Genomic DNA, 18,784 nt, shown 5'->3' with positions numbered 1-18,784 from the left:
CCCAGCCCAGAAAGAGGACAAACAGTTGGGTGTCACAGTGGTGACACTGGTCTGCCGACCACCAGGGCGGGCCGTGTGTGTTTGCTGGGCTCCGGCCGGGGCTCCCCAGCAGATGAGGCGTGAGGGAGGCCGAAGAAGATGGACGGCGCTCAATATGGCCTTTCCTGCAGCCCGAAGTTCTCATGCTCAGAGTTATTCGTTTGCTTGGTGGCGAGCCTCAGCAGATTTGGTTAACATTTGTTAACATGCAAATATGTCACTTTGAGGGAAGACACCTGGGCACCGAAAGGATGACGCTATCAGTGACTCAAAAATGAGAGTTAAGGGTGAAAAAGAAAGGAGAAGGGGAACGGGCCCCCTGGGAGTTCCTGCTCTGGAGTGCTTGGTGTGGGGCGAGGAGCCCTGGCCTGCAGGGGCAGCGGGAGGCCCCCCCCTCACCCCCGCCCGACCTCGCTGAGGGAGGAAACTCCAAGATAGAGAGAAGGGGGAGTGGGCAGGGCCCGGGGCCAGGGGAGTGGAGACTTCGGATCCACTTCCACTTCTCGTTGAGCAGACCTGGCGCTGCGTCAGGAAAAAGTCAACGTGCGTACAGAGGGAGTTCTGCCCCTGTGCACAGAAGGCCTGTTGCGACGGCCCCTTCCTATCTGAGCCCGAAGCAGCCTAAGCTGTGGCCCCTCCAGCTCCCACTCTCCACCCTTCCCCACCCAGCACACACTCCACCCCTGCTGTCAATCAGACGTCTACAGCTCTGCCTTGGAATGCTGCCTCCCCCAGCACGCGGCAGTGATCAGCATCGCTCTCCTTCCTCGGTGCTTTGTGAATTCCGTGTTTTATTGCTCATTTTAAGCCTTCGCCATCCACGTGGACATGCACACACACAGACACACACACACAGATTTGCCACGAGAAGCTGGACTCATTCGCACACAGAGCGATTACATCTGGCAGCTATAATTCCGAAGAATGAATATTTTCCAGTTGTGGTAGGGGGCCCAGCGTACAGACAAGAAACCAGCTGTTTCATGTTAGTTCCTGATGGGACTTCTCACACAGAGGCTCCTGCTGCAACATTCACTTCCTGTCAAGAGGAGTTGTCAGAGCTGTAGGCGTCCCTGCTCCCCTCTCAGGTCCCCAGTTCCTCCTGGGGGAGTAGCAGTGACCTGTGCAAGGTCCCTATGCAACTGTGTCCGGGTTCAAGGCCAACTCTGATATCAGAATCCAGCAACTCAGTGGATTTCTCCCCTGACGGTATTGAATGAGGTATTGTTCACAAGCAGACTGGGAAAGGTAGGCACTGAGTCCATCTGACTCAGCTGTGTGGTCACCTGGTCCTGAGCGTGTGCCGACAGGTGGCTTCTCCCAGCCTCACCACATCACCATTCCCGTGGCTTCCAGCAGGATTCAGGGGGATTTAGTCAGGCAGGATGCACCCCTGAAGCTGGCACTCTGGTAACAAAGCGAATGTCTAGAATTTGTTTCTAAACTAGGCAGCGCCGCTGAGAGCTCCACGTCCCTCGTGCACCGGGTGAGCTGCCGTCTGTCTCGGAAACTTTCCAGAACCCTCCAGAGGACTTGCCCCACAGAAATCCCGAGGTTTTCGGTTGTGTTAAACGAACGGGGCCGCATTCAAATTTCTCGCTCATGCCTATTGTTCATGAATTCATCACCAACAGAAAAGTTTAATTTTTAAAAAACATTTAAACTGCCTTCTTCAGTCCTGTGACCCGCTATTTTTCAAAAGCACCACAATCCCCAAAATCCATCCCTCAGGAAAGGAGAGGCAGGCTTCGTTCAGGCGCATCACCGCGGCGGCTGGGCTGCGGGCCGGCCTGGACCAGCGCCAACGTCTCTCCATTTGGCAGAAATGCGTGAAAGTGGTTGATTAAAAACCACGTTGGTTTTACTTTAACATTTACGTTATGTTTTGGGATCGTTTTTTTAAAGGTTAGATCAGAAAATAAGTGGGCGCTTACTCACCCTGTAGCACCAGCACACAGAAAATGGGTGCTCTACATTCCTTCCTCTCCAGTTTGGAGGAAAAGTGCTGTTTTGTCCCGTAGGTGACTTTTAAAACGGCAGCACTGCTTGGCGGAGCTCACTCAGAAGGGAGCCTCCCCCCCCCCCCCCCCGCCCCAGCTTAAAACACAATGTGAGTTACAAGCAGAGAAAAGATATACAACTTCCCCTGGCGCTGACTTTCCTGGCCCCAAGCTTTTAGCTCGTGAGGCGTGAAACACTCCAAGAATCTCAAGATGTTATAAATCTCAAGATGTCCCGTGACCCATGTGATGTTCATTTTACTAAGGAAATAAAGTAAAACAATAAAAATAAAAGTACGCCGAGCAGCTGGAGGAGAGAGAGGTAATTCGAGGTCATTGCTACACTTTGTCCATTAGTGTGTGAGTCACTCAGACGGAAGGCAGAACAGGAGCCTCAGAGGGAGCGTTTACTCTAAAATGCCGCACAAAAGGAGAAGACGGAGGGTTTCTCTGAGCAGCCGGCTAAAGCCCCCAGACAGCGGAGGGCCACGTCCGAGTCCTAGCGCCCCCCCACCCCGGTCCCCCCACTCCGCCCCCGGGCCACTCGGCCCACAGCCTTTCTGCCTCCCCTCCAGCTGCTTCATGCCACAACACGGAGATGCTACAGCCCATAAAGCTTACAGCGCTTACTGGCTGGCCCTTCACAGACAAAGTTTGCTGACTTGGGCTGGAGAGAACAGGCCTGGAAGTTGAGTGCGCTTTAAATATCGGGGTAACTTAAGGATAGATTGGAAAATGTAAGAGCCAACAATAATAAGCGTCACATCTTTCACTTGAGAGCCCCTATCTTCTCTCATGGTTTCAAGCATATTCTTGGAGTTTGCCTTTAACAAGTAGGTTATAATCTGATCAAACAGAGCAGTGGTCCTTGAGGGTCCCGATGCCGAGACTGGGGGGGGTGGGAAGGGTTCCTCATTGAAGGACAACCCAAGGGCGTGGGTGTCTCTGAAGGGTTCTTATACTAGTACTAGAGGCCCGATGCACGAAATCTGTGCAAGGGTAGGCCTTCCTTCCCCTGGCTGCCGGCAGGCACCCAGGACCTGGGCTTCCCTCTGGCTCCGGCTCCGTCTGGAAGGATGTCCGTAATGACGTCTGGTCTAATTAGCATATTACCCTTTTATTATTATAGATTCCCTTGGGATCTTGCATTATAGGTAGCTGATAGTTTAAAACTCAAGGATTTATTAGGTTAGTGGTAAGTGTAATCCTTAGTTTTACGCAACTCAACCACTAGCTAAAAAGTACGCCAGAGGCCAAAAAAAGGACTTGGGATAGAGAAATACGCAGAAGTGACCAGAAGCTGCTCCATGGAGAGACCGTGCCTGAGAAGGAAGCCAAGAATAAGCAGAACCAGGAGGTTGTGGGAGACAGCGAGAGAGGAAAGGCGAGGCAGGTGGGGAGAAGAGGGAGGGAGGGGTACAGACAGAAACAACATGATTTGGGCTTAGAGCCAGATTTGCCTAAAGCAGTGGTCGGCAAACGGCGGCTCTCGAGCCACATGCGGCTCTTTGGCCCCTCGAGTGTGGCTCCTCCACAAAACACCACGTGCGGGCGCGCATGTACAGTGCGATTGAAACTTCGTGGCCCACGCGCCGAAGTCGGTACTTTGTGGAAGAGCCACACTCAAGGGGCCAAAGAGCCGCATGTGGCTCGCGAGCCGCCGTTGGCCAACCACTGGCCTAAAGGAATCTCCTGGTGTTTTCATGTACATTGGCCAATAAATTCTATTTGTCTTTAACTAGTGTGACTTGGGTCACTCAAAACTGGAAGGGTTCTGGCTGACCCACTGAGAAGATTTTCTTCCTGATAAAAACCCAACCTTTCCCAACAGATACTTCCTTCCAACTGTGGACACGAGCTACGGTGCAGGACTCAAAGCAGTGTCTCCCATCAAACCCGCTGCAGAGCAAGGCAGGGCCAACCCCACACGGCGCCCCATTTAATTCCAGTCTCAGAGCCCCCAGGGCGGGCCTCTCACTCTGCTTGCATAGGATGCTTCTGAGTTTTGTTCAGAGAGTTGTCCTTTTATAAGGATGAGGCTGGAAAAGACTTTTCTTAGCAGCATGCGTGCTACTGGCTTTCCAGAGATTTGTCAAAAATGCCACTGGTTGAGGTTTTGTTCTTTGTTGTGCTCTACCTCATCCACGCACTTCTGGGCCAACCTCAAACGCCAGTGAATTAGGTGCATCAGGTTTCTTTTTATTCAAACACGTCCTCCTCTTTTCATTCCCAAGATACATGCCTCTGCCTGCAGGGCTTAAAAAAAACCCTGCTGAAGAGTGGCCCTGCGCTGTTTGTATATTAGATAAACAGCCTTCTCCTTCCGGGGCTTTACCTACAGAAACAGCCCTGGGTGCAGGTTCCCGGCCGCTGACTCACCAGTTGTGCAGCTCAGCAAAGGCGGCCTTGATCTTCTTCACCGAGCTGTCCACCTCCTCCTTGATCATCACGCGGTACCTGGTTAGAGACACGGTGCAGCGTTGCAAGTCCTTCACCGACTTCTCAATATTTGGGCCTAAAATGAATGTCAAGAAAAAAAATGTTTGTTTTTTAATTTGAGCACTTTATCTTTGTGAGCTGAACAATAACAACAAAATCGAACTAACGTACCACCAACACCACCCCCCACCAACGAAAAGATATTTTTTTTTGTTTCTCAATGAAAAAAAATAAAAAAGTTCTGCGAAGAGGTTGTTTGTAACCTGGGGATTTAAGAACCGAGAGCGGGTGGTTTGTAGGGAGACTGCTGAGATTCCACTAGTGGGTCCTCTGACTGGGCCATTCTGGGCACACGTGTCTCCTCTGCTCTTCGGAAATGTCCTGATCATGTATGTTCCGTTACACATGGCAGTTTCTTGGAGTGGGATGTGTCTAGAGCAGTGGTTCTCAACCTTCCTAATGCCGCGACCCTTTAATACAGTTCCTCATGTTGTGGTGACCCCCAATTTCATTGTTACAAATTGAACATAATTAAAGCATAGTGATTAATCACAAAAACAATATGTAATTATATATGTGTTTTCCGATGGTCTTAGGCGACCTGTGAAAGGGTCGTTTGACCCCCAAAGGGGTTGCGACCCACAGGTTGAGAACCGCTGCTCTAGAGACTGTCTGTGCCGCTGTCAGGTTCCGATCCTCACTGTGAACACCGCTCTGCGCTCTGCGTGGCTACGCCTGCGGGCTTTTCAGGAGGAAATGACTTAGAGGCTGGGAGAGGTACAAACAGCGAGAGAGGCCAGAGTGGCGGTGCCAGGCACGCTGGCCCGGGCCCCGTCAGTGCGGGCCAGGCCTGTAATTACAGCAGCACTTAAGCGGCTCCGTGGGTGCCAATCTTGCCCGATTTCCTGAAACCGTCACCAGGGCTGACAGATAGTGCAAAACAAACCGGCAAATTGTACGTATCCCAACAAGGGCATATTTCTTGGAAGAAAGCAATCTCCCTCAAGAAAAGTGAGAAAGCACATCAAACCAAAGCCAAGGAAATCAGATCTAACTGAGGCTGGATGAGAAGAATATTATTTAATCTTCTGGGAGTCAGAAGGAAGTGATTTAGCCCCTTTCATTTTGAATACCAGTTAAGTGTAAAGGATCTGGCACTAACATCTGCTTCATGAGACAGCAGGGTAGAAAGTATCTTCAAATTTATCCATAACCACAAAGGGAGGAATGGTCTCAGGGAGGCAGAGAAGAGGGATGTAATTCCATTTATGCCCTTTGACTGACATGGGCGGAATCACATCTGCCTCGCAGTGTGTGTGGGTCACAGAAAGAAACGCAATTTCAGGTGCATCTCCCTTCCACGAAGCAGCATCTCTGGGACCGTCCTGTCACCCTGGCACTTTTCTCTGTGTGTCAAAGACGTTGAATCATTGGTGCAAAAGAAACCACTTTACCTCTTTTCTTTGCCAGCTCATCTGGCTTTATTTCAAGATGAGCTGCGGGGGCATTGGAATTAACAGGAGAAGTTTTTGCATGAGGCTTGCTTGGGTTACAAGGCTGCTCAGCTGACCACTGCAGGCCATCTGACCTCTCGGGTGTTCCGGGTATAGGTTTGGGGTTCCCATCTAAGGACAGTTTCTGTTGCAGTGGTCTGTTGCCTTCTGTAAGAAAACACCAAATAATGACTGTGGCGGGATCAACTGGAAACATGGATGATAAGGTGATGGGGGGGAGGCTACGATTTATTTTTGGTTTGTTTCCATGCTGACAATAACGCCTTTCATTGCAAACAGTCAAAAGACTGTTTTAGCAGAGTCCCCAGAAGATTAGAGAATATACTAGAAATAGAAAGAATGTTGTACTTGGAGTCAGAAGCCCTGGGGGGCGTTTTGGCTCTGGTAATTACTCGCAGGGCGACCTGGGCAGCCACTTACCATCTCTGAGCCTTAGTTTCCTCACCCAGAAAAGTTATTAGGAGGCTCCCATGGATACATGAGAAGATCAGGAGGTTGTTTGTTTGTTTTTCTCATTCAGTAAAGGCTTAGATGTCTCTGAGTTATGATTTCATATCGAGGCTATAAAATGCAGTCCTCCTGTCTCTAAGAGCTACATCAATGTCTCGTGGTATTTTATTCTGAATTAATGAAGGCGGGAGAGTGATTGGAGAGAGGGCAAGAATGAAGTGACAACAGGTATTACAATCATTTCATCTAATTTACGGGGGGACTAAATCAGGAAACATCATCGTAATATCTCAACTATATTTAAAAGCCAGGGCGTCCGATGCTCTCTGGAGCTCTGATAGTTGCTGCCATAAATTAGCAGCACGTTGCTTTCGGCATCTTTTAAAGGTAGGCTCCCATTTAGTTATTGCTGGAGTGAATTAAACGGCACCTTAGTGGCCTGAAAAGGAAATGGATCACCCTTAACATCTTACAATCAGAGAGAGCTCTGGGGGTGGAAAAAGGGGGAGCCAGTGTGCTTTTGAAGGCCAGGTTCTTGGGGAGAGCTGGGTGTTGTGGGGAGAGTGCAGGTTGGGATCCCCGAGACCCATGTTCTGATCTTCCCTAGGGCCCGATGACCCTGTAGGAAGGACCTCACTTTTCTGGCCGACTAGGGTTCACACTCACACAGAAAACATCATCATCTCAACGAAGCCCAGCCCCCTTTCAGATAGTCACCCCGCCTCCCTTCTCGACTCCCACAGGGCCTCGTAAAAACTTAGTGTGTGGTGTTTGAACACAGTACTTACATGTCTGCCCTTGCCTTTGCCTTGAAGATGCTGTGACGTCCTTGAAGGCAAATACTAAAATATGACACATTTTCGAAGCCCCAGTACTTGTGTCTGGCTCAATAGCTATCTTTAAAACTGACTGAATTAAATGATTTCATAAGAAAAAGAAAAAGGAAAAAAAAAACCACCAAAAAATAAAAACCAGGCTTCCTGACACTGTCACAAACATAGAGGCAGCATTGGAAAGTGCAAAAGAATCTGATCTGGGTCCTAGTCCACTTGACTTTAGACATTAGCCCTTGACTTTAGACTTATGAGACGTGCGAAGTTGAATCCATCATTTATAACTTCCATATCAAGAAAGCACAACATATGCTCGATGGGCTGAATAGTGAGTACTCTTTAAAATGTACCTAAAGGGAAATTACAGTTCACAAGGAAACGTGCAACAAAGCTAGTAAACATAGTAATTAAGTACTGAAGGCAGCATTTCCTCCAGCAATGAAACAGTTACTAGCATCCCCAGAAGATTAGAGGATGTACCAGAAATGGAAAGAAACTCATACTTTAGAAGGACCTGGGTGGGTGTTTTGCTCTGGGAATCACTTGCCGGGTGACCCTGGGCAAGACACTGACCATCAATCAGGTAGTCGCCTGCGGTAGTTTTCTCACCCGGAAGGGTTCTGAGGGGGCCGCAGTTACACCGAAGTGGAAGCCCACTGCAGGCAGTGCTTGTCAAACTTGCGTGCTCACGAGAACCCCAGGGGTTCCGATTCAGCAGGGGCCTGGGATTCTACCCGCAGGTGATTCTGTTGGGGTGAAGATGGGCGGCACCACCCACCTGGAGGAGATCTGCTCTGAAAGATGAAAAACTAATTTTTTTATAAAAAAGCTAATTTTTTGATGAGCCTGTAACTGTTTTGTTAACACGGTGATTATGTACAGGCTGGTTCCAACTCCTTCCCTCTCTAAAGATTCAGCCTCAAAGAAATATTATAAATTGAGAACCTGATATATATCCTAGTGTGAACAGTATAGTAAACTAGTCTTGTTCTTAAAAATAAGGGTTTTTTTTATGATAGCCTGATGGAAATAACAACTGAAGGGAAAAAAATTATTCAGTTGAATGCAAAAGATTTTAAGCTTAAGGCAAGCTTGCAAATGAGCACAGGCTCATTAACCTAGAGCTGAAAATACTATGTTTGTGTATCAGAGAACTGATATGTGGACAATGGCTCATTTCACCACCCACCCAAAATACATTTATTGAGAAATTTGAGTAGCAGTATTTTTTTTTTTGGAGGAGGGTCCTGGAAAACTGTCTCAGTATTGGTGGGATCACTGATCTTAAGTTCTCAGATACTCAGGACTACTGGAATAGAGTACTGCTTGCACATTGGCTATACAGGTCTGTTTCCAAATGTAGTAATGATGTTCTTTCAGATGAAAACTGGTAGAGACTTATTCAGCTATAACAGAATTAGGTGCATCTTGACCACAAATCCTGATATTTCTAACAATTGGGATAAATGGGAGTTCTCTCCTGGATGTAGAGGTTTTCCTCTAACATTACAGGCCAGAAGTAGCACCAATTCTCTGACTTTCTGGAATCCACTTGCAAATTTCAATAGACTGTAGTTGATTCAGAGCTGACTCATAATACTGTCTAAGAAGGTAGCCACCAGCACAGGTGACTGTTGAACACATAAAATGTGGCTGGTCTGAACTGAGATGTGCTATTAAGTGTAAAATACGCACTAAAACTTGAAGACTCAGTACAGAAAAATATCTTTGATAACTTAAAAAAACTGATCACATGTCAAAATGATAATATTTTGGGTACATTAAGTTAGACAAAATATGTTATCCAATTTAATTCACCTGTTTCTTTTTATTTTTTAAATGTAGATACTAGTATTTCTATTTTTTGTATTTGTCTTAAAATTTTCTAAACAGGCAATAATTACATCTGCAAATGAAGTTTGACTTTTCTTCCCAATCTTGCCCTGTTGGACTGGCTAAGAATGCTAGTACAATGTAGAATCATCATCCTTGCATTGATTTTGATCTTAGGGAAATTGCATTCAATATTTTATTATTAAGTATGATATTAGCTGTAGATTTTTCACGTTTATCAGTAAGTTCTCTTATATTTGTAATTTGCTGGGAGTTTTTATTTTGTCAAGTGATTTTATTTTGCTTTGAGATAATCCTTTTGTTCTCCTTTATTTTGATAATATAGTAAGACACATTGATTGGTTTTTAAATGTTAAGTCAATGTTACATCCTTGAGAAAAAGCACACTTGTTCATGATGTACTATAAATATAAATATAATAAATATAAATATAAAATCGTACTTCAATTTGCTAATATTTTGTTGAGAATTTTGCTTCTTTATTCATGACCAGTATCATTCTGTAATTTTTCTTGTAATGACTTTGCCAGGTTTTGATAAGGTTATGTTGGCCTCATTAAATGAGTTGAGAAATATTCCATTCTTCTGGTTTCTCTCTTCTAAAAATCTTTTCTCTCTGTTCTTCAGTTTGGATAGCTTCTTTTGACCTGTCCTAAAGTTCACTGCTCCTTTCTTCTTCATTGTCTAAATTGCTGTCAAGTACATCTGATGACTTAAAAGATTTTTTTTCAGATATTGTACTTTTTTTTTAACTTATCTTTATGGATTTCAGAGCAGAAGGGAGAGGGAGAAAGAGATAGAAACATCAATAATGAGAGAGAATCATTGACTGGCTGCCTCCTGCATACCCCCTACTGGGTATCAAGCCCACAACCTGAACATGTACCCTGGACCGGAAGCAAACCTGGGACCCTTCAGTCCGCAGGCCACTTATCCACTGAGCCAAATCAGCCAGGGCCCGATATTGTACTTTTTAGTTCTAGGATTTCCATTTCAATATTTCTTTCTCTCCTGAAAGTCTCCTTCTCTTCACCCTTTATAACCATCTCCTTTTTTTTTCTATAATTTTTTTGGCTTATTTATAAAACGTGTCTGACTAAAATAGCTGGGTTATATATGGATCTGCTTCTGTGATTAACTTTTCTCTTTATTATAAGTCAAATTTTCTTGCTTCTTCCCACATATAGTAATTTTTTTTAAAAAAAATCATTGATTTTTAGCAAGAGGAAGGAAGAGAGAGAAACATTGATGTGAGAGGAACATCAATTGGTTGCTTCTGCATGCACCCTGACTGGGGATCTAACACCCACCTTTTGGTGTACAGGATGACACTCTAACCAGCTGAGCCACACCAGCCAGGGCCCATGAATAGTAATTTTTAAAACTGGGTATTGAACATTGTGGATGACACATTGAGAAATGTTGGATTTTGTTACTTTCTTTAAGATAGTTTGATTTTGTTCTAATAGGTCATTAAAATACTAGGTCATGTTCCATTCTCTTCCCCTGATTTTTTTTTTTTTTTTGCCTTGAAGGTAAATACTAGGCATTTTATAGAACAAGCTGGAGTAGAAGAGATTGTATGGAGATAGTGGATTGTTTCTTAAAATACCTTCAATTGCCCTGTTTTATACCTCTGCTCAAGCTGGCCCTCCATCCTATCTGCTGACCCTCAATCCAGAGATTCTCCGTTTTCTGCTGGACAGTCATACTCCTCCCTGCCCAAGCTCCCTCATAATTCCGTGCTGTAGCTTCATTTGTCAATCCTCTTCCATCTCCTTGTCCTCTTCTATTAACCCGGGCCCACCTTTCCTTTTTTCTTCACTATTGTAGATTTCTACATCCAAAAAGTCAGTGCAGTTTGTGATGAAGAAGATATAAATTCATGCTTTTATTTTCTTAAAAAAGTTATTGATATGCATTGCTGAATTATTTTCCAGTCAATTGGTACCCATTTACACTCAGCTGTACATGCATGCAATTGTTCTCAGAATTAACTCTTCAATACTGAGGACTTTCAATTTTCTAGTTACTAAAACTTGTGTAATTTAATTTGTTCTTAACTTGATTTATTTTACACAGCAAAACGTAAATGGTGGCTGTTGTTTTTTGTTAACATCACCAAAGAAAACAAATATTCCTCTGGGGAGAAATATATGAACTTGGATTCAAAGACTTTCATAATATATGTACAGCCATGTATGTGTTCAGATTTCAAAGTTTCTGTAAACACATATTTTCTCTTTAGTTTTTACTTTTTAGTGAAAGCTTTATGTACTTCTAAGTAGACTAAAAGACGTATACATAAAATTCGAATCTAACCTTAAGAAATGTATTGAATATAGAGTACTTCTAAAATAATTATTTTAACCAATTGTGTTAAAATGGTTTCATAGCCTCCCATACACATAATTTCAGCAAAGCACTTCGTTTGATAATGATTAACTTAGTATATAAATCAAACCACCCCACAAACAAGTGAAGAATCTAAGCCTTAAGGAAAATAGACCAGGAAGAACATTTGGGAAAATTGGACCCTAACGCCATCATGTGCTTTAAATGGGGCCTTAGAAATAAAAATGATCCTTGGCACTGCTTTTGGTAAAAATAAATCTTGATCTGCCCTTTGTCCGACTTTGTACTTGGATGCAGGAAGAATCTTGACTGCATTATGTAAAAGATCTCAGTTGCGCTGTTATTAAAAATTCTGAAGCCCATAAAAAAGTACTCCAAGGCTTAAAGTAGTCATTCTGTACTAAGTTTAAACCAAACTCCCAAACGCCTGAGCTATCTGCTGACGGGCAGCGCTGTCCCACTCGACAGCGCTATATTTACAGCCTGAATGATGATGCCCTGGGCGGTATTTCTCACGTAGGAAGTCACACTAACACCCCCCCAGCCACCTGTATATCTCTTAATCTGACGCCACCTCCCAGAAAACAATTCTGTTGAAAACTTTTAAAAAGAGAGATCTTGAATGTCAAGGTGTTATAAAAAGATAAAACACCTGCTGGGCATGTTCACAGCCTGCTGCCCAGCTGGGCACTCCGGGCAGGCGGGGTTGAGCCAGTTTCACTAACGGAAAGCTTGAGAAATGCTCCCCGCTAGCAGAATGGAGATTTCTTTCAGGCTTATACTTCGAAACCACTCAAGCACAGACTATCATTATATGGCTTTGTTAGGATGACTTTCCCCCTACCTGTCCTTCCTTCCTTCCTTCCTTCCTTCCTTCCTTCCTTCCTTCCTTCCTTCCTTCCTTCCTCCCTCCCTCCCTCCCTCCCTCCCTCCCTCCCTCCCTCCTTCCTTCCTTCCTTCCTTCCTTCCTTCCTTCCTTCCTTCCTTCCCTCCCTCCCTCCCTCCTTCCCTCCTTCCTTCCTTCCTTCCTTCCTCCCTCCCTCCCACCATCCCTCCCTCCCTTCCTCCCTTCCTTTCTATATTTGTTTATTGAATTTATTGGGGGTGACAGTAGTTAATAAAATTACATAGGTTTCAGGTGTATAATTCTATAACACATCATCTGTATATTGTATTGAGTGTTCACCACCCCAAGTCAAGTCTTCTCCCACCATCACTTATTTTGCGACAGCGTGCATGGACCTGGAGAGCATTATGCTAAGTAAAAGAAGTCCGTCAGAGAAGGACAACTTCCATATGATTTCACTTATAGGTGGAATCTAATGAACAAAATAAACTAACAAAATAGAAACAGACTAATAGGTACAGAGAACAGACTGACAGCTGTCAGAGGAGAGGGAGTTGGGGGACTGTGTGAAAAGGGTGAAGGGATTAAGAAAAAACACCTCAATGACACAGACAACAGTATGGTGATTACCAGAGGGTAAGGCGGGTGGGGGAAGATAGAAGAGAGTAAAAAGGGTAAATGGGGAGATAGAAGAGGGTAAAGGACAATTGACTTGAACACACAATATCATTTTTCAGTTATACATCATTTAGGAATTAGGAAGCCCAGGCTTTAGCAATAGCTCTCCAATGCATGCATAAAAGTATATGAATTTGTGTTAGGTGTTTGCAAACTAAAGAGAGTTACCCCAGGGTAACCCCAGGTTATCGTCTCAGCTTTTTAACTTGGGGGGCCTTGGTTTCCTGAGCTATAAAATGAGGGAGTGAGATTAAAGGATCGCTCCCATCCTCTCTGGTTCCAAGGGTCTACTGAAAATAGAGGGCAGAATGTCCAGGACTTAACACTCGCTTGTGAAATAGCAGTTCGAGGTCTGTGGATTGCCAGCAGATTGGACAAACATTTTAAAGTCATCTGACAGACTTGGCATCAACTTCCGAGAATCTTCATTATTTTGGGGAAGAAAAATCTAATTACACACCCATTTAAAAAACTAATTACAAACTCATTTAAAAATGTATGGTCTTAGTGAGTTACTAATGAAGTTAATGGTCAACCAGGGGTCACTTCCTTTTGCAAAATCATCTAATAACCATCCATTACCATTGTTTATTGTTTAACAGAAAAAATTACACGAGACATAGATTTATAATGAACCAATAACATTAAAATAGCCCTATGAACCAGGAGGTCATGGTTCCATTCCCAGTCAAGGCACATGCCCGGGTTGTGGGCTTGATCCCCAGTGTGCGGTGTGTAGGAGGCAGCGTATCAATGATTCTATCTCACCGTTGATGTTTCTATCTCTCCCTCTCCCTTCTCTGAAATCAATAAAAATATATTTAAAAAATATATAATGCTGACATACCCCAATGCCTTCGCACTAAACTCACACAATTGAAGGGACACTGGGATGGTTCTTTGTGTAGGAAAGACTTCTTCACAGGAAGTTCCCGGCAGGTTTATGGAATCCCTTGGACAGAGAACTCCAGTGGGCACTTAACTTTCAAGGCAGCTCTCCACGGTGAAGGGAGCTCTTCAATATTGCATTTGCTCTAACATCGTACACTTGATAGAGTTACCGAAATTGTTTTAGGGAGAAGGTATAAATTATCAGTAAATGAACAAATGTATGTGCTAGGCTTTTAGTCTATGATTGATATCGAAGCAGCAACTTGAGTAATTAGATTTTGAAAGTAATTCATGTGAAAGCAATAACAAGCAAAGTTGGGAATCTGCCACTCGATTATTTAATTTCTTTCTCCTGCCCTGACTATAAATCAAAACATTCTCAAAAGGGTAGGCATCGTTAACAACGGAATTTAAAAAGTTCCTGGAAAATCCAGATCCTAAATGGAAATAGGTTGTCTTTGCCGCTGTTTGGCTGGCTTTCAGAAATCATGGTGTGGTCAGGATTACCCCAACTCCAGCCCTAGGAACAGAGTTGTTAGGTAACGTGTTTATGGGAGAAAAGTAGAGCTTACTGACCATCGGAACACTTGCTATGTGCTATAGAGCATGTCGGTTACTTCATGCTGCCTCACTGCACCCCTGGCGTGGCACGTGGCTCTTCTGCCCGACTGAACGCTTCCTGGGCAGGGCCCCTGTCCAATTCATCTCGGGTTTATCAGAGGACAGTGCTGCATCGTATATAGCAGGTGGGTGTTGAGTCAAGTTCTCCCTACTGTTTCCTGACCCTCCGAGTCCTCTCCGCCACCTCGCGTCTATGGGTCCTTCAGTACCCACTGCTCCCACGACATCCCCTGCATCACTCAGTCGGATGTGGCTCTTCTCTTCCCAAACCATCAACTCATCAGTGTTCGCACGACCTTCTCTTTAAAGAGATCAGAGTGGGGTTCCCCCAGGGCCTGGACCACACCACACCCTTCCCAGCGCACTTCTTTGCATGTAAGAGGAGCTTAAAAAGTTGCTGATGCAACAGACTCAGAGTTTTATAACTAGAAGGACTTTGGGAATAAATTAGTGTCCTGGATCTCACCACCTCTTAGGAGGCATTTTGAAAAAGTAACAGGATATTTTTTTTTTTTCTAATCAGGATATTTTTAAAACTGAACAAAATGATGCCTGGGGGTTTGGGGATATAGGTTGACTTACAATCACAACAGTGTTGCACAACAAAGAATTGCCTTGTGTCCTGAACTTTCTCATGCCCTTCTAGTCACTTCACACATAAACCCAAGGTATTTTTTCTGCACTGTTTTACTTGGATTCACAGGCTTCTGCTGCTGTGTAAATTAAGAAAAGATTGTACTTTATGATGTTCAGAACTTTACCAAGAGAATCTCACCATTTAGAAAATCACATGGCCAACCACACCAGTAGTTGCGGTATCTGAATTGACAACTGCATGTATAGCAGCTGCATTCACTTCCAGATCTGCCTACAAAAACACGTACTTAGCTCTCAATTCACATGTCAAATACAGAGAAACGATGTCCACAATATCCAGTCATGTCTCGCTTCTTTTAGGGCAAAGTGATTCATTATCAGCAGGTGTGAAGATCTGGCCATTTTCTTAGGCCTCTATTTTAGTTGTTCCTGAACTCTTATATGTGTTACTTTATTGAAATTCTAGATAGATTACATTACCTATGAAGTTTAGTCTAGGATTTGTTGTAAAAATGAAGCATTGGGTCAGGTGGTATTGAGGACCACTGATCTAGTACGTTCTAGTAGAGACAGCAAGGAAATGGGAGAGCGGAGATGAAATGATGTACCCAAGGCCATACAGCTGATTGAGAAGTAGTCTTTGTAGATTAGTTAACATATAGCTTTAGCCCAAATAATTAACATTCCAGATTCTAACACCCTGGAAGATTATGTTCTGTCACATCATAGAAAATACTACCTTTAAATAACATTTTCTTTTGTCACCAATTATCCCTCCCTTATCCCAGCAAAGGTGTCTAGAGAGAAAATGTCTTTAAACTTGGAATTTCCACTTTCCTAATGATCCTAATACAGACCAGACTGGATTTTTTGAGAAAAGATAATCCTTTGACTCAGTGCAGGGCTGGACTGAGCATTTGTTCTTTGGTCCCTGACAGTCCTCCCTCCCCTCCCCTTCCCAAGAAGCCTGAACCGTGTGCACCGAGCCCATCCTTTCGCCTCCAACAGCAACCAGGACTGGGCCAGTAGGTTCCCTCTGCATCCCTTCCTTCCACGTCTTCCTAAGCAACTTGACTTAACAATGACTGACCTGAGACCCCACGGAGAGCCTTGGGGGGCTCCTCGAGTATCGAGATCTTCTTCTCCCGAGGGAGGAGGGCTGGCTTCTCGCTGGCAGAGTCGGTAGACGAGCTATCCTTCTCGCAGCTGCCGCTGTGGCCATTCTGGGCCTGCGGTGGGAGTGGCGGCCCTGCTTCCGGCCTCTCGGCCTTGTCTTTAGCATCTTTGTTGCCTTGATGCTGCTTGGACTTGCTTCTTTTTCGTTTATTGTTCTAGAATGAGAAAATAATATGATTTTAGCTCAGATCCTTGAATTATAAGATGAACCCGAGAGACCAAAATAAGATATCTATAATAATAAAAGCATAATATGCTAATTAGACCAGACATCCTTCCTGACATCCTTCCTTCTGGACACAGCTGCAGCGGGTGGGGGCCAAGACAGAGGCGCGGATTTCGTGTATCGGGCCTCTAGTTTTATATAAGATGATATATACATACATATATATGTGTGTGTATATACACACACACACACACACACACACAAATATATATATACATACACACATAAACACAAGGTGGGGCAAACGTAGGTTTACAGTTGTATGTGAAACACACAGAGTTTATTCTTGTCTTATTATTTATTAAATATATATAATTTCCTGGCTCTTCTGATAGAATGGGTGAAAACACATCTTTATTAACCACCCAACTTAATGTAAGTAAATATCTTCTTTCTCACAATAAGTTGTATCAACCTTCCTTTCATAAACATTGTAAACAGAAAGCTTCCTCTGAAAGGGAACCATCGCAGGGATGGCTTAGACACCGGCAGACTTGAGCGAATCGAGACACCACATGCGGTAACAGGGAGCCTGTGACTGTGCCCTGAGAGAACTGGAATCGGCCATGGCGCCCTGGAGAATGGCTCTCCTTTCTTACAGAGGCGATGAGGGTGGGAGGCGAGGAGGACACGAAGGTTTGATCCTCTGGGGAGGAGACGATGTTGAGGGACGGACTGACACGAAAAAGGCAGGCAAGTCCTTGCAAGATGAGGATGTGAACGGCAGATCCCCAAAGTCCCCCTCGGGTCTGTGAAATAGGCACCAGCCCACCAGAGGTCCTGTTTGCTACCACTGCTGGGAGGTTCCAGGAAGCCCCAGGACCCCAAATCATCCCTACGAATATTTAAGCCGGAGCAGACAATGGCTACTAAGTAAGGCCAAATGGACCCAGTCCATCTGGGTTTGGACTGAGCAGTGGGCCCCGGGACCGCTCAGCTGTAGCTGTAGCTGACCGACTTTACAAGGCTCCCCTACCCTGCACTTCAGTCAACCGAAATCTTTCAGGCCTGAATTATTACAATATGAGAGTTTTCCTGTCTCTCCTAAAATGTCCTAATGGTCAGCATACTAAGATGTTGTGCCTAATTATGTTATACGCTTTACTGCTTTGGTTTTGTACCGAGGACTATTCACTGTTCTTAACCTTCAGTGGGGTACAGGCCTCAGCCGATCAGAACGGATGCCGACCCATCAGGACCCGGCCTGTCTGTCTGCTGCATCAGTGGGCACCAGCTGAACCTCAGCTGGCTTTGTTCTACACATTTGGAAAAGGAATAGAAAGAACAGCTTTCTCTCCTGAATTCTCCTCCCTACTCCCGTTCTTTTCCTTTGAAACCACGACCATGCCTCCAAGAAAGCGCTCCCCTAGAGAAGTGAGGGGGCACATTCATTCATTCACTGGGTGGCGGCCAAGGCCCGCGGCACCAGGTCCCAGTTCCCACGGGAGCCCCACAGCTAGTAGGCCGGGCAGATCATTTTCCCACGGTCCCACCCAACCTCTAAGAGGGAGGCTTGGTAATGAGTTGGGTCTGCAGCTGCTGTCTGCTCCTTTTCTCACATCAGAGAAATTCATACCCAAACCACACTTCTGAAAATTTCCATGAAGAGTAAATACCGCCTTTCAGTCGCCTGTGAATCATCTTCATCTCCCACAAATGCCCAGGGAGCTATGATTAAAGATAAGCGGAGACTGTCAAAGATGGTGGCTCACAAAGACTAGGGAAAAAGCTCATAATTCTTCCTAGTCTACATGAAACCAGGAAGAGAAAACGGGGCCAGGATAATGGCCCTGATCTCGGATCGTATGGAAGTAATGCTGCTTGCTTGTTCGTTTTGGTGAAAACCTGGCTTGCAGGCCTGTGACTGCCCCTCAGGGAGCAGGACAGACTGGGGTTTATCTCCTGGGATGCCCAGAACTCAGGCCCCGCTGGCAAACAGTGGCAATGGCAGGGCAGTGACTTTGAAAAGAGCAGACTTGTGATCAACCAAAGAACTTGTATGCATATATGCATAACCCAGGGACACAGACAATAGGGTGATGAAGGCCTGGGGAGGGAGTGGGGGGGTGGTGGGTGGCGGGGCAGGCTAGAAGGGATCAATGGAGGAAAAAAGGGGACAGATAAAATACTTTTAATAATAAAGATTTATTTTTAAAAAAGAAAAGAGCAGACTTTTAGTAAAGGCCATGAAGCAGGTTATAGGCGCAGGACCGGGAGCGAGTGAGCATGCTCACAAGATGAGGAAGGCGAGCTGGAGACAGAGG

General features: G+C 44.9%; 1 protein-coding gene across 4 annotated transcripts in view; it reads right to left on the bottom strand.

The window, feature by feature from the left end:
- The window catches only part of SPATS2L (spermatogenesis associated serine rich 2 like), a 146,480-nt gene that overhangs the window by 24,954 nt on the left and 102,742 nt on the right, over positions 1-18,784 (bottom strand). For 2 of the 4 annotated variants that reach the window (XM_081096132.1, XM_081096133.1), the window contains exons 6-8: positions 16,209-16,449; positions 5,933-6,139; positions 4,419-4,554 (exon numbers count right to left, since the gene is read on the bottom strand). In XM_081096132.1, coding sequence (XP_080952258.1) covers positions 4,419-4,554; positions 5,933-6,139; positions 16,209-16,449 — 584 coding nt within the window. The remainder of the gene's footprint in view (positions 1-4,418; positions 4,555-5,932; positions 6,140-16,208; positions 16,450-18,784) is intronic. The other 2 variants (XM_081096135.1, XM_081096134.1) reach the window with 1 other exon arrangement.

The sequence above is a fragment of the Myotis nattereri genome, assembly GCF_964212035.1.
Source record: "Myotis nattereri genome assembly, chromosome: 7".
Classification (NCBI taxonomy): domain Eukaryota; kingdom Metazoa; phylum Chordata; class Mammalia; order Chiroptera; family Vespertilionidae; genus Myotis; species Myotis nattereri.
Note: the sequence above shows the minus strand (reverse complement) of the source record. Positions and strands in the feature narration are given on the sequence as shown.